This window comes from Capra hircus, chromosome 26, assembly GCF_001704415.2.
Source record: "Capra hircus breed San Clemente chromosome 26, ASM170441v1, whole genome shotgun sequence".
Taxonomy (NCBI): Eukaryota; Metazoa; Chordata; class Mammalia; order Artiodactyla; family Bovidae; genus Capra; species Capra hircus.
Window position 1 is genome coordinate 9,367,393 of NC_030833.1, and position 12,022 is coordinate 9,379,414.

Consider the following 12,022-nt stretch of genomic DNA (forward strand, 5'->3'; position numbering starts at 1 on the left):
CAGACCTACCTGGGGGTGCAGGAGTCACATCTGGAGCCCAGTCCCCTGCATCTGCATGCACTAAAAAAGATAGATTTAGGAAATCTGTGTTAAATTATATCAGGACAAGTGGTGGTTTTCCGCAGGTCCCAAGCAGGCAGGTTTCCTGTTACACAAGCAAGAAAGGGCGTGTTTGGTAAACAGCTCCAAACCCTAGAGGAGCTGCAGAAAACACGCCCTGACAATTATGCGGCCCTGGAGGGTGTGTTCCCAAGAGAGCCCAGTTCTCGGCATTCTCTGTCAGCCTGGCTGAAGGGACCCCTTCTGCCAGGTCACCAGCCCTGCTCTGCGCACAGCTTCCTCCATCCCTGAGCTGCTGAAAGATCAGAAAAAACCTGCCGCTGGAAGAGAGAGACAGGTAGCTGAGCAGATGACGCCAGCATTCTCATGGTGACCACAGCTGGGGTCTGACCAGCCGGAACTGGGGCACTGGCCAAGGTGGCTCTCGCTCCCCGAACTCTGCAGGTTGTCCAGGAGGATGTCTCCAGAGCCCAGGCCGAAGTGGGCCTTTCCTGGGGGCAGCGATGGCCCAACCGCACCCCAGCTGCCAGCACACGACCCCTGCTTCATTCAGGTCCCACAGTTCGTCACACAGTGCTCCAGGCTCCCTGGTGCAGGATTTCGATATGTCCGGAGCACTGTTCAGAACCATCCACCAGCTGCAGCTCTGGCTCATCTTCCAAACAAAGCAAGATTTTACCTTTGAGTTTAGGTAGTTTTAAATAGGAAGGATTTCTAGCTCCCATATTTGCAGCTAAGTCAAATAAATGCAAGAATGAAGCCTTATTAAGGCTGTCTCAAGTCTGTAATACACGAGAGAGGTGAGTTTAGACTCCAGCTCTCCTGCTCCCTAGTTGTATAACCTTTGACAAATTATCTCCCTGGGCCTCAGTTTCCTCATCTGTAAAATGGGATGCCAAGTCAACAACAGCACGCACACGAAGCACAGCGCTCAGCCCCGATACACCTTGGGTCCTACAGATCTTGCCCTGTGCTTCTCTGGGTCACAAAGCTGGGTTCCTGGGGCAATGGGCTCCTGGCTGCTTCTCTGGGCAGGTCCTGGACAAGTGTTTGGATAAGTGTAGATTTAATCCCCTGAAGGCACCTGGCCACAAGGGAGTCTATGACTCGATAAAACCCAAAGGGACTGGCTTTTTCTGAGTTGACAGGCTGTGTCCTGCTGGAATCACCTGCTGTCCCCTGGCGACACCTGGGGACATTCTTCCCTTACTGTGCTCACAGGCTTGCCTTCTTTCAGTTTCTTTGACATGTCCAGCTCTTTCCTCCCTGAGAGCCTGCGCATTGCTCTTCTTTCTGCTGAGAATGCCCCTTTATGGTCACTTCTCACATATGGCCTGCTCAGCAAGGCTGTCCATCCCTTTCAGTCCACCATAGCAGCAGCTCCATCCCACGTGGCTCTCTGTTCCCAACCTTATCACCAGCCCCACATCATCTTGTTTATCTGCTTGTTTGCTATGTCTTGATCCTCCCCCACTCACCCATACCTGCCCGACCGTAAACTGCAGGGGGGAGGGCACCGTTCTGTTGGCTGCATGGGGCTGGCACACAGTAGGACCTTAGTGAATACTATTGGATGAATAAATGATGATCCTGAGTCAACGAATCATCTGGATTTCAACTCCTGGATTTTACTTAGCCTCTCCAGGGCAAGATCTCACACATGCCTTTGGAAGGTCCAGAAACACCCTCCCCGCACCCCACCCCACAGCCTTAAAATACAAACTGGAAATTTCTACCTGAATTCCTAGCGACCTGAGTTACTGTGGCCCCACAACTGACAGATAAGTATTTTTTTGGGTGCAAACTGGACCTGGCTCTGGAATGATGAGCTATAGGGTCTATCCATTAATGAGTCCCCATAGTCAAGGCTATGGTTTTTCCAGTGGTCATGAATGGATGTGAGAGTTGGACTGTGAAGAAAGCTGAGTGCCAAAGAATTGATGCTTTTGAACTGTGGTGTTGGAGAAGACTCTTGAGAATCCCTTGGACTGCAAGGAGATCCAACCAGTCCCTTCTGAAGGAGATCAGTCCTAGGTGTTCACTGGAAGGAATGATGCTAAAGCTGAAACTCCAATACTTTGGCCACCTCATGCAAAGAGTTGACTCATTGGAAAAGACTCTGATGCTGGGAGGGATTGGGGGCAAGAGGAGAAGGGGACAACAGAGGATGAGATGGCTGGATGGCATCGCTGACTCGATGGACATGAGTTTGAGTGAACTCCAGGAGTTGGTGATGGACAGGGAGGCCCAGCGTGCTGCAATTCATGGGGTCAAAAAGAGTCGGACACAACTGAGCGACTGAACTGAACTGAGGCCTCTAATGTGGTGAGTCTAGGGTTCAAAGGAGGCAAGATGTAAAGTGAGCCATCTGGTGGAGGGAGGAGGATTCTTGGAAGACAGACTTCACCTTTCAGCACCCTGGACAGTAACAGGTCCAGGGTGGTGGGCTGTGACGGAGGCAGCCGTGGAGAGGAGCTGCCTGCCCGTTCACATATAGGCTGCACATGTGCTCAGTGGCTTGGTTGTGGCTGACTCTTTGCGACCCCATGGCCTTTAGCCTGCCAGGCTCCTCTGTCTGTGGGATTTTGCAGGCAAGAATACTGGAGTGGGTTGCCATTTCCTCCTCCAGGCGATCTTCCTGACTCAGGGATGGAACCTGCATCTCCTGCATCGGCAGGTGGGTTACCACTAGCGCCACCTGGGAAGCCCATCACCGCTTTATTTCAATTGCCCACGAGACCTTCTTAGTGGAAAAAGCTAGCAGTGATACAGCAGGGCCTTTCTGGCTAATTGTAGGGGAGCTTTTAAAACTGAAGCCCATGCTTCTGCTAATAGGAGAATCCCTTAAATTAGAAAACTATTATTTTTTTTTTCAAGGCCAAAAGCCTACTTGAAGCTTCCTACCTGACTCTCTTCTGCCCTGGGGTATCGCATTGAACAGAGCATAAAAGCCAGTGTTGGTGATCATGGAATCACTTCGGAACACCACAGTCAGGATGTCAGAGGAGGAGAAAAACATCACAGCCGCTGAGGCACAGAACTTCCCCATGGAGAGTGAGGCGATCCTGGGGCCATCGAAGATTTCTACTGAGTCGGACGGGCATCCAAGGATATCTTCCAGTCTGGGGGAATCACAGTGGAGGCTTAGCAGCTGGTTAGGGCTTCCTAGATTTTTTTAAAATTGCTTACTTAGGTTTATTTTTATTTATTTTTTGGTTGGGCTATGCGACATGCTGGATCTTAGTTCCCCCAATCAGGGTTCAAATCTGTGCCCCCTGCAATGGAAGAAGATTGTTAACCACTGGGAAGTCCCAGAGCTTCCTAGATCTTAAAGCTCGAAAAGTATGACACGCACAGAATTAACTACTTGGATTATACTTTGAATCACATATTAATACATAAAATATCAGTTAACCTTCTCAGATGCCTTATTAGCAAAACTTGTTTTATCTCTTTCTGAAGAATGTGTGAGGTTTATGGCCGCAACTCAGTAATAGAAACTTAGAAATCATACTGATTTTAGCCAATCACAACTTACACAAAAACCTCGGGAGATGGTCATCCCGACTGATCAACATGTAACTGACATCACAGCCCAATTTTCCTAACTCTGTATTTCACAACATTCTTCACACCCAAATTCTTGGGGAGGAAACACTTGATTTTGAAATAAAAACAATGTCAGCATGTGGAACAGTATTTGCACTTTGGTAATTATTCACAGGGATGTGTATGAGGGCTGATGGGTTGTTGTTGGCCCTGCCACATGGCACATGGGATCTTATAGTTCCCCAGGCAGGGATCGAACCTGGGCCCCCTGCATTGGGAGCACAGAGTCTTAACCACTGGACCACCAGGGCAGTCCTGAGGGCTGATTTTGAAGAAATGGATAACTGATAACATGATAGGTTTTAGAGGTGTGGCTTCAAGCTTCTCACCTCATTATGGGCTGTATCCTTAAGGTTTCAGTTGACAAAGATAACATGTTTCTAGAATATTCTTTGTAATAGGGCATGTCTGAGTCCATGGGCCAAGCAACAGTGGAGTGCATATGAAAGGGGGATTTTCATAGCATTTCACAGTATTTCTGTGTTTGTTGCATGGTCTGTGTCATAGTCAACAAGGAGAAGGGCTTTGCACAGACTCTCCTTAGCGTTGTACACTGGTGAAGAGTGGGGCCTTTGATATCCAATGGACCTAGAAGGTTGGCCTTTGGTGAATAACCTCTCTGAGTCTCAGCTTCTTAGTCTTTAACTGGGATGATAAGGACATCTTTATTAGGGCTATAGTGATGCTGTAATGTGACAAGCATACAGAATGCACAGTACAGAGCCTGAGCACGTCAAAAATGTCAGTTTTTATTTTATGAACTGACAATAAAAGAATGGCAGTGACGTAGAAGAGTCTTTTTATGTCAGAGATGAAGCATTGACTACCATCTCACTTCATTTTAAGGCGACATGTAGAGGACGCAGGGCTCATGGCTGGAGTAGTCGCCTAATGCATGTGCGGGTAAAGCTTCTTACTGCTTGCTTAAAACTCAGATTAAGAAAAAGAAAGTCTAAGAGGATAAATACTGGTACCCAGTGTACAATGAGGGCAAAGCTGAAAAGGACAATTTTTAAAAGTGAATTAAAAAAAACCCTCATAGTAATGTTAAGTCAAATACATGAATGAAACCACTTATTGAATTTTTCAAGGCAATATTCTTATTTAGGTAGACTCTTCTTTTAACGGGGCTTCCCATGTGGTGCTAGTGATAAAGAACCTGCCTGACAATGCAGGAGACCTAAGAGACACGGGTTTGATCCCTGGGTTCAGAAGACCCCCTGGAGGAGGGCTTGGCAACCCATTCCAGTATCCTTGCCCGGAGAATCCCATGGACAGAGAAGCCTGGTGGGCTATAGTCCATGGGGTCACAAAGAGTCGGACATGACTGAGGTGACTTAGCATGCATACACTTCTTCTAAAGAGTTGTTTCCTTACTTCAGAGTTGGAATCATGAGTTCTATGCGGAACTTCTTATCCACATGGATCTCCCACACACACTGGATGTCTGTTGGGTAGTTTTCCGGATACAGTGGACTGGAAAATGAGCCAGAGAGACTAGAAATGACCCCTCCACAAGAGTTCCTTTCTCCTGAAACAGCAAGAAAAAGGATGTCAGGATATGTCCCCATGGCGTCACTTCTGTCATCCCACTAAGGACCTGGTGGAGTCAGGCTGTAGTCTGAATAAATAGATCTGTAGCCTAAGCATCTTCTGGGAAGGACAGCCTATTCAGTCTAATTGTGACAGGTCAGAATGCATTCGAGAAGGAAATGGCAACCCACTCCAGTATTCTTGCCCGGAGAATCCCAGGGACAGAGGAGCCTGGTGGGCTGCTGTCTATGGGGTCACACAGGGTTGGACATGACTGAAGTGACTTAGCAGCAGCAGCAGCAGCAGCAACAGAACGCACTGATGTGAGAGCTCCCCACCCTCCTCCCTCTGTCATCCAACGGGGAAAATCTTATCTCTGCCCTGTTGACTCTTTCTAAAGTGGAAGGTCTCACTCGCTGGGAGATAGGTGGAGCTGATCAGCTTGAGGGTTTGGGAAAGAGAGGCAGAGACAGAGGTGGAGCTGTACGTGGTGGGGAAGGGGTGACCTTGAGGATCTGAGGGTCGGAGGAACTGAAGACAAAGGCAACGGGGGTGGTGTGGACTGTTCTGGGAGAGTGTGCCTGGGACATCCCTTTAACTACTTTTTCACCAGTTTTTCTGGGTAGGTTGTCTTTCCTTCATCTCAATATCTACTCAGACTGGAGCTTATAGGTTTTGGACTTTTAAGAATTAAACACGTGAAATCTAACTCTTCCATTCTGGTTGTCATATTAATATAACTATATTATTTAATATAATAAATTTATACACACACTCATATAAATTTGAAACAGCACACCACATGAAAAAAGCAGAAAGCTTAGAATCATCTAATTATTTCAGAGGAAATTTGAAAGCATAACATTTTATTAATCTTGTACCCAAACTATGAAGATGCTGAGCTTTCTTCTTTCTCCCCTGAGCACCTTGCAATCCTCCTGGAATCTCACAGATTCCTGGTCTTTCCCACAATGGAGGGTGGGAAGTGGTGAGGGACACAGGCAGCCTAGGGAGCTGGTGTGGACTGCTGTTTGTCGGTTACAAATGTCAGACTGACACTGAAACCCCCTGGGACTGGGTTTCCTGAAGCCTCTACACATTACTTTGCCAACAAAGGCCCATCTAGTCAAGGCTATGGTTTTTCCAGTGGTCATGCACGGAGGTGAGAGTTGGAATATAAAGAAAGCTGAGCGCTGAAGAATTGATGCTTTTGAACTGTGGTGTTGGAGAAGACTCTTGAGAGTCCCTTGGACTGCAAAGAGATCCAACCAGTCCATCCTAAGGGAGATCAGTCCTGTGTGTTCATTGGAAGGACTGATGTTGAAGCTGAAACTCCAATACTTTGGCCACTTGATGGGAAGAGCTGACTCATTTGAAAAGATCCTGAATGCTGGGAAAGATTGAAGGCAGGAGGAGAAGGGGATGACAGAGGATGAGAGATGGCTGGATGGCATCACCGACTCAATGGACATGAGTTTGGGTAAACTCGGGGAGTTGGTGATAGACAGGGAAGCTTGGGGTGCTGCAGTCCATGGGATTGCAAAGAGCTGGACATGACTGAGCGACTGAACTGAACTGAACTGAACTACATGTGGCGGGCAGTGATGGGCTGGTACCTGTCGCGGGCGCCTATTACAGGACTGTGCCCGCAGGAGGCGGGCTGAGATGGGCAGATGGACTGAGCCACATTTTCTTCGAGTCCCTTGTCCCCCTCCTGCCTACTCTGATCTGGGCAGATCCACACGCCCCTTCCCAGCTGCTGCTTTTTTAGTTAAAAAGTCAGCATTTCCAGGCATTGGCCATACTAACGCCACGCCCCTCAGCAAGGTGAGAACAGAGGGGATCCTCAGGCTGAGTCCTGGCCACCCCACCTTCTCATGGGAGGGGCTGTGGCGGGTGTAGCTTGGGCAGCAGAGGCAGCCCCTCACCCACACTAAGCCAGCCTTTGTGCCCCGTCCAGGGCATACCGCCTAGCATTGCCTCTGATGGTTCTTTTAGAATCGAGTTACCATGTCAGTTTAAAACAAGCAACTACCTGTTACATGATCCTGAGACGCTGTGGAACGACCTAGAAGGGGGAACAAAAAGGAGATAATGCCTACATCAGGAGAATTAGTCTCATCTGCAAGTTAGCAAAATGTAAAGGGTTTCCTTAGAAATGTCCATGTACTTAGGGCAAACAGAGAAAAGTGTGAAGGTGCTGACTGAATGTTCTCTACGGTCCTGGGGCAGGCTGAGGAAAGCTGCAGGTTTTCCAACATGCCTCTGGTCACGGGGTGGGGTCTGGTCCCCTCCCTGGAGCCTGGGTGGTCTCTGTGGAAGCTCTGGCCAGCAGAATATGGCAGAAGCTGCGCTGTGCCATAAGAGACTGGCAGCTTGCACTTCCTGTCTCTGGGAACACGGGCTTGCTCACGGCACCCTGAGCCAGCCTGAGCCACTCTGTAAGAAGTCTGATTCCCCTGCTGGAGAGGCCCTGTAAAGAGGCCCTGAGACCACCTGGAGAGGAAGCAGGCCCTTGGCTGAGTCCCCACCAGGCCCCAGGCATGAGAGTGCATCTGTCCTGGACTCTCCAGACCAGCCACTGGGTGGACCTGCTCTACACTGCGTGGAGCAGAAGGCTCTCCCAGCCAAGAACTGCCCCAATTCCTGACCCACCAAAACACGGCTTATAATTCAGTGGTTGTTGCTTTAAACCACTACATTTTAGAGCAGCAAGAGAGGGCCAGATGGCTCCTTTCATGCAATACAGTGGCACTGGTTTAGACGCTAAGTCGTGTCTGACTCTTGCAACCCCATGGACTGTAGCCCACCAGGCTCCTCTATTCATGGGATTTTCCAGGCAAGAATACTGGAGCGGGTTGCCATTTCTTACTCCAGGGGATCTCCCGACCTAGGGAAGAGTCTCCTGTATTGCAAGCGGATTCTTTACCGCTGAGCCATTGTTCATGCAGTATGGTCTTCCCCATTTCACCATCAATCCATGTAATTTTCAGTTTAGCTGAATTACATAAATGGGAAAGCTATAGATGAGGCTTAATTTGAATATCCACTGCCCTTGACCCCAGCACTGGCCCTTTAACTTTGGATGGCCTTTCTCCTCTCACTCACGACCCCAACACACAAAGCTGGTCTCCCTCCAAGAATACTCAGAACACATTCAGGTCATCTTCAGGCAGATGACCGAGTCAGATGCTCCTGTTAATGACGTGTGCCCGGCGGTGTTTTCTGAGGCTGTGCACGGACAGGATTCAAAGGGTGAGAGATGGGGTTTAAAATTCCAGTTTTACTACTTTTTAACTGAGTTATCCTGGGAAGGCTTCTTGATCTCCCAGTCCTCAATTGTAGGGATTAAATAAACGAGTTTATTCAGAAACCCTAGCATCAGGCCTGCTGCTATGTAGATGCTTAGGAATGTCTGTTGCAATGAAACAAAACACCTTTTCACTACCTTCAGCATCATTTCAGAATCATCACATCATGTGGTGTTTGACTTTTCCAATCTTCAGTTTTTATTATAGAAGAATATCATTCAATCATTAACTTAAAAAACTGTTTGAAAACAAGCAAAAGATTCCCAATATGTACTTTGGGGTCAGACCGATTAGTATCAAAGCTTAGTCCCCACATTAACTTGTTGAATGATCCTAGGAAAGTCACTTAACCTCTCTGCATCTCAAATTACTCTTTCTGTAAAAGAATATTTAAAATGCCTTTTTGCAGGTTTCCCTGGTGGCTCAGATGGTTAAGAATCTGCCTGCAATACAGGAGAATTGGGTTCAGTCTCTGGGTCAGGAAGATCCTCTGCAGAAGGGAACGCCTACCCATTCCAGTATTCTTGCCTGGAGAATTCCATGGACAGAGGAGCCTGGTGGGCTACAGTCCATGGGACTGCAAAGAGTCAGACATGACTAAGAGATTAACAGTTTCACTTCCTGAAGATAAAAGTAGTAGCCTGAGCTAAACATCTCCCGTTTTGTGTTAGTTTTTGCCTGGTCTTTGTGTAGTTGGGGCCAATGAACGGGTGTGGTATATTAGATTGGTGGTCAAGAGCTTTGACACCTGTGGTTCAAGTCCAATGGCTACACCTTGGTACATTACTAATTTTCTGTATCTCAGTTTACCTATCTTGAAAATGGGAATAATCAAATAACTTACTTTAAGAGGTTATTGTGCAGATTAAATAAGTTACACAGGCCCCAAAACAGTGCCTGAAAGCATTTGTAAGTATTCAATGTTATTATTATTATAAAGTTGCCTGAACAACAAAGAAAATATGGACATACCTGGAGGTGTGGGAGGAGGCAGGTCTTTTGAATCTGAATACACAAAAAAAGACAACAGGTCACTCTCTTTAGCGAATCCAAAGTTTGGAGGAGGTAGGGTAACAAGGGGGCCGGTGGGGAGAAAGTGGGGAGGACCCTGGTCTTTTTGGGCCCAGGACTTAGAGCGCTGCTCCTGGGGCATTCCAGTCCGCCTCCAACAGGGTCCTTGGCCCCGGAAGGTGGGGTAGAGCATCTGGGTCAACTCTGCCCCTTCCCCGGTCACCAGGGCTGGATTACCTGTGGCCCCTCTTATGCAGGATCACCTGGATCATCTGTTAAAATGCAGATTCCAGCGTCCCTTCCCAAACCTAGTTGATCACAATCTCTGGGTGTGGGGTGGGGTCCAGGATTCAGCAAGGCGGGGCTGTGGGATGCCAGTTCACACTAACATTCAAGGCCTTCCATGTGCAACCAGGGGGTGCCCAGGGCAGGGCGTGTGCCTGAGCCCAGTGCCTGGCACACAGTGGGCACTCGTGGATTGGCTGACAACAGAATGAGCAGACGGATGGTTGGATGGGTGGTTGAAAAATTCCACCTGGGATGCATAGTTTCACAATGTCTTCAACCATAACATCTGAAATTATAGCCCGAGAGGGGAGAGGCTACCTGAGCAGATGACCCCAGCATCCTCGTGGTGGCCGCAGTTGTGCTCCGACCAGCCCGAGTGGGCACACTGGCCCAGGTAGCGCTCCACCCCGGCACACTGCAGGTTGTCCAGGAAGATGTCTCCAGAACCCGGGCCGAAGTGGGCCTTCCCGAGGGCGGACATGGCCCGACCACACCCCAGCTGCCGACACACGACCTCGGCTTCGTTCAGGTCCCACAGGTCGTCGCACACGGTGCCCCAGGCCCCCTGGTGCAGGACCTCCACACGTCCTGAGCACCGTCCTGAGCCACCCACCAGCCGCAGCTCCGGCCAGTCCCCTGCAGACAGAGGGGCCTGTGAGTCCCCAGGAGACTGCTGGAGGCCCACCGGCCCCAGGCCTCGGAGGCCAGCGGGACAATGTGGGTGTGCAGGGATGCCCCTGTCTTGACCCCTGGGGCCTGTTCCTCACGTTGCTCACGTGTGTCTGAGTTGCATGCAGACTATGGGGCCTTCAGTCAGTGTAATGTCATTTCAACAGTGTTCGAAGAGAAACTGACTGCCTTTCATGTTAAGCTCTGATGACACAGATGCAGATCAAAGAGGTATGTCTCCTGCCTCAGGAAGCCTGCAGTCTATTTGTTAGTTAACCACAGACACAAGTGTAATGCTTTCTCACACCAGTACAAGGCCGTGAAAAGAAAGACCAGGGTGCGCTCAAGAGAGTGATGGGGTGTGGCTGCAAGACTCCTCTTAAAACACTGAGGAGGACCCGGTCAAGGACAGACTCAGGGAAATGCCTTTGAGTAACAGGAAAACTTTTGCAAAAAGACCTTGAAGTGCCATTTCATGCCTGCACATGTGTCTCTAACCCACACACATAGAGACATCATCACCTGTAACAATATCGAAAGGAGTATTCCCAAATAACACTTTTAAATGGCATCTTAAAGCCATGAAAATATCAGCAGCTTAGATAAAGAATGAACTGAGCCCAGCAGTAAATCACAAAGAGCTGATATTCAAGTCCCATCAAAAAAAAAGGCGTGACCTACCTGAGCTGTTAGATGAGTCTCCTGCCTCTGTTTATGTAGAGAAAAAATATGTCAGTCTTTTTCTGAAATCCTGACTTTTATAACCAACAGCAAAGATTTTCCTTACATCCTTATAAATGATTATTCATCTGATATGGGAAAAAATGAGTCCCTGTAAATAGCACAGTATTGGGAGAAACAGATTCAGCTATAGACATAGGAGATTTCTTGCTGGTTGTGGGCTGGTTACTGTGTTATAAGAAAATGATCAGATGGATGTGCACATTTGGATGATATGACCTAGACTCCTGATTTTGAGGCAGATGAGTTTCACACTGGGGGCATCTCATGGTAGCTCAGATGGTAAATAATCTGCCTTCAGTTCAGGAGACATGGGTTCAATCCATGGGTCGGGAAGATTCCCTGGAGAAGGGAATGGCAACCCACTCCAGTATCCTTGCTTAGAGAATCCCATGGACAGAGGAACCTGGCAGGCTACAATCCATGGGATCACAAAGAGTCGAACACAGCTGAGCGCCTAACACTCCAGACTTCAGATTTGGACAGTCATTCCCCAGGGCATTGAACGTTAGGAATAAAAACACCCCATGAGGCTGTGACTGGGTTGGACGTGTCGCAGATAATAAGACACCTCCAAGTAAGCAGATGGGTGAGTGAACGCTCCAGTAGACAAGACAGTGTTTTAAAATATGCGCCTCCTAGGGCTTGCCTGATGGTCCAGTGGCTAAGACTCCACGCTCCCAGTGCAAGGGGCCAGGTTCAATTCTTAGCCAGGGAACTAGATCCCACATTCTGCAACTGAGAGTTTGCATGCCATGTCTAAAGATCCAGCACATTCCAAGGAAGACTTCAGATCCCTA

General features: G+C 48.5%; 1 protein-coding gene across 1 annotated transcript in view; it reads right to left on the reverse strand.

Moving 5' to 3' along the window:
* Positions 1-12,022, reverse strand: part of LOC102170020 (putative DMBT1-like protein) — a 34,882-nt gene that overhangs the window by 2,450 nt on the left and 20,410 nt on the right. Inside the window, 9 exon segments of the mRNA XM_018041104.1 lie at positions 10-30; positions 396-555; positions 557-632; positions 634-715; positions 2,965-3,182; positions 5,047-5,200; positions 7,238-7,270; positions 9,486-9,518; positions 10,131-10,508. Of these exon segments, the coding sequence (XP_017896593.1) occupies positions 10-30; positions 396-555; positions 557-632; positions 634-715; positions 2,965-3,182; positions 5,047-5,200; positions 7,238-7,270; positions 9,486-9,518; positions 10,131-10,508 (1,155 nt within the window).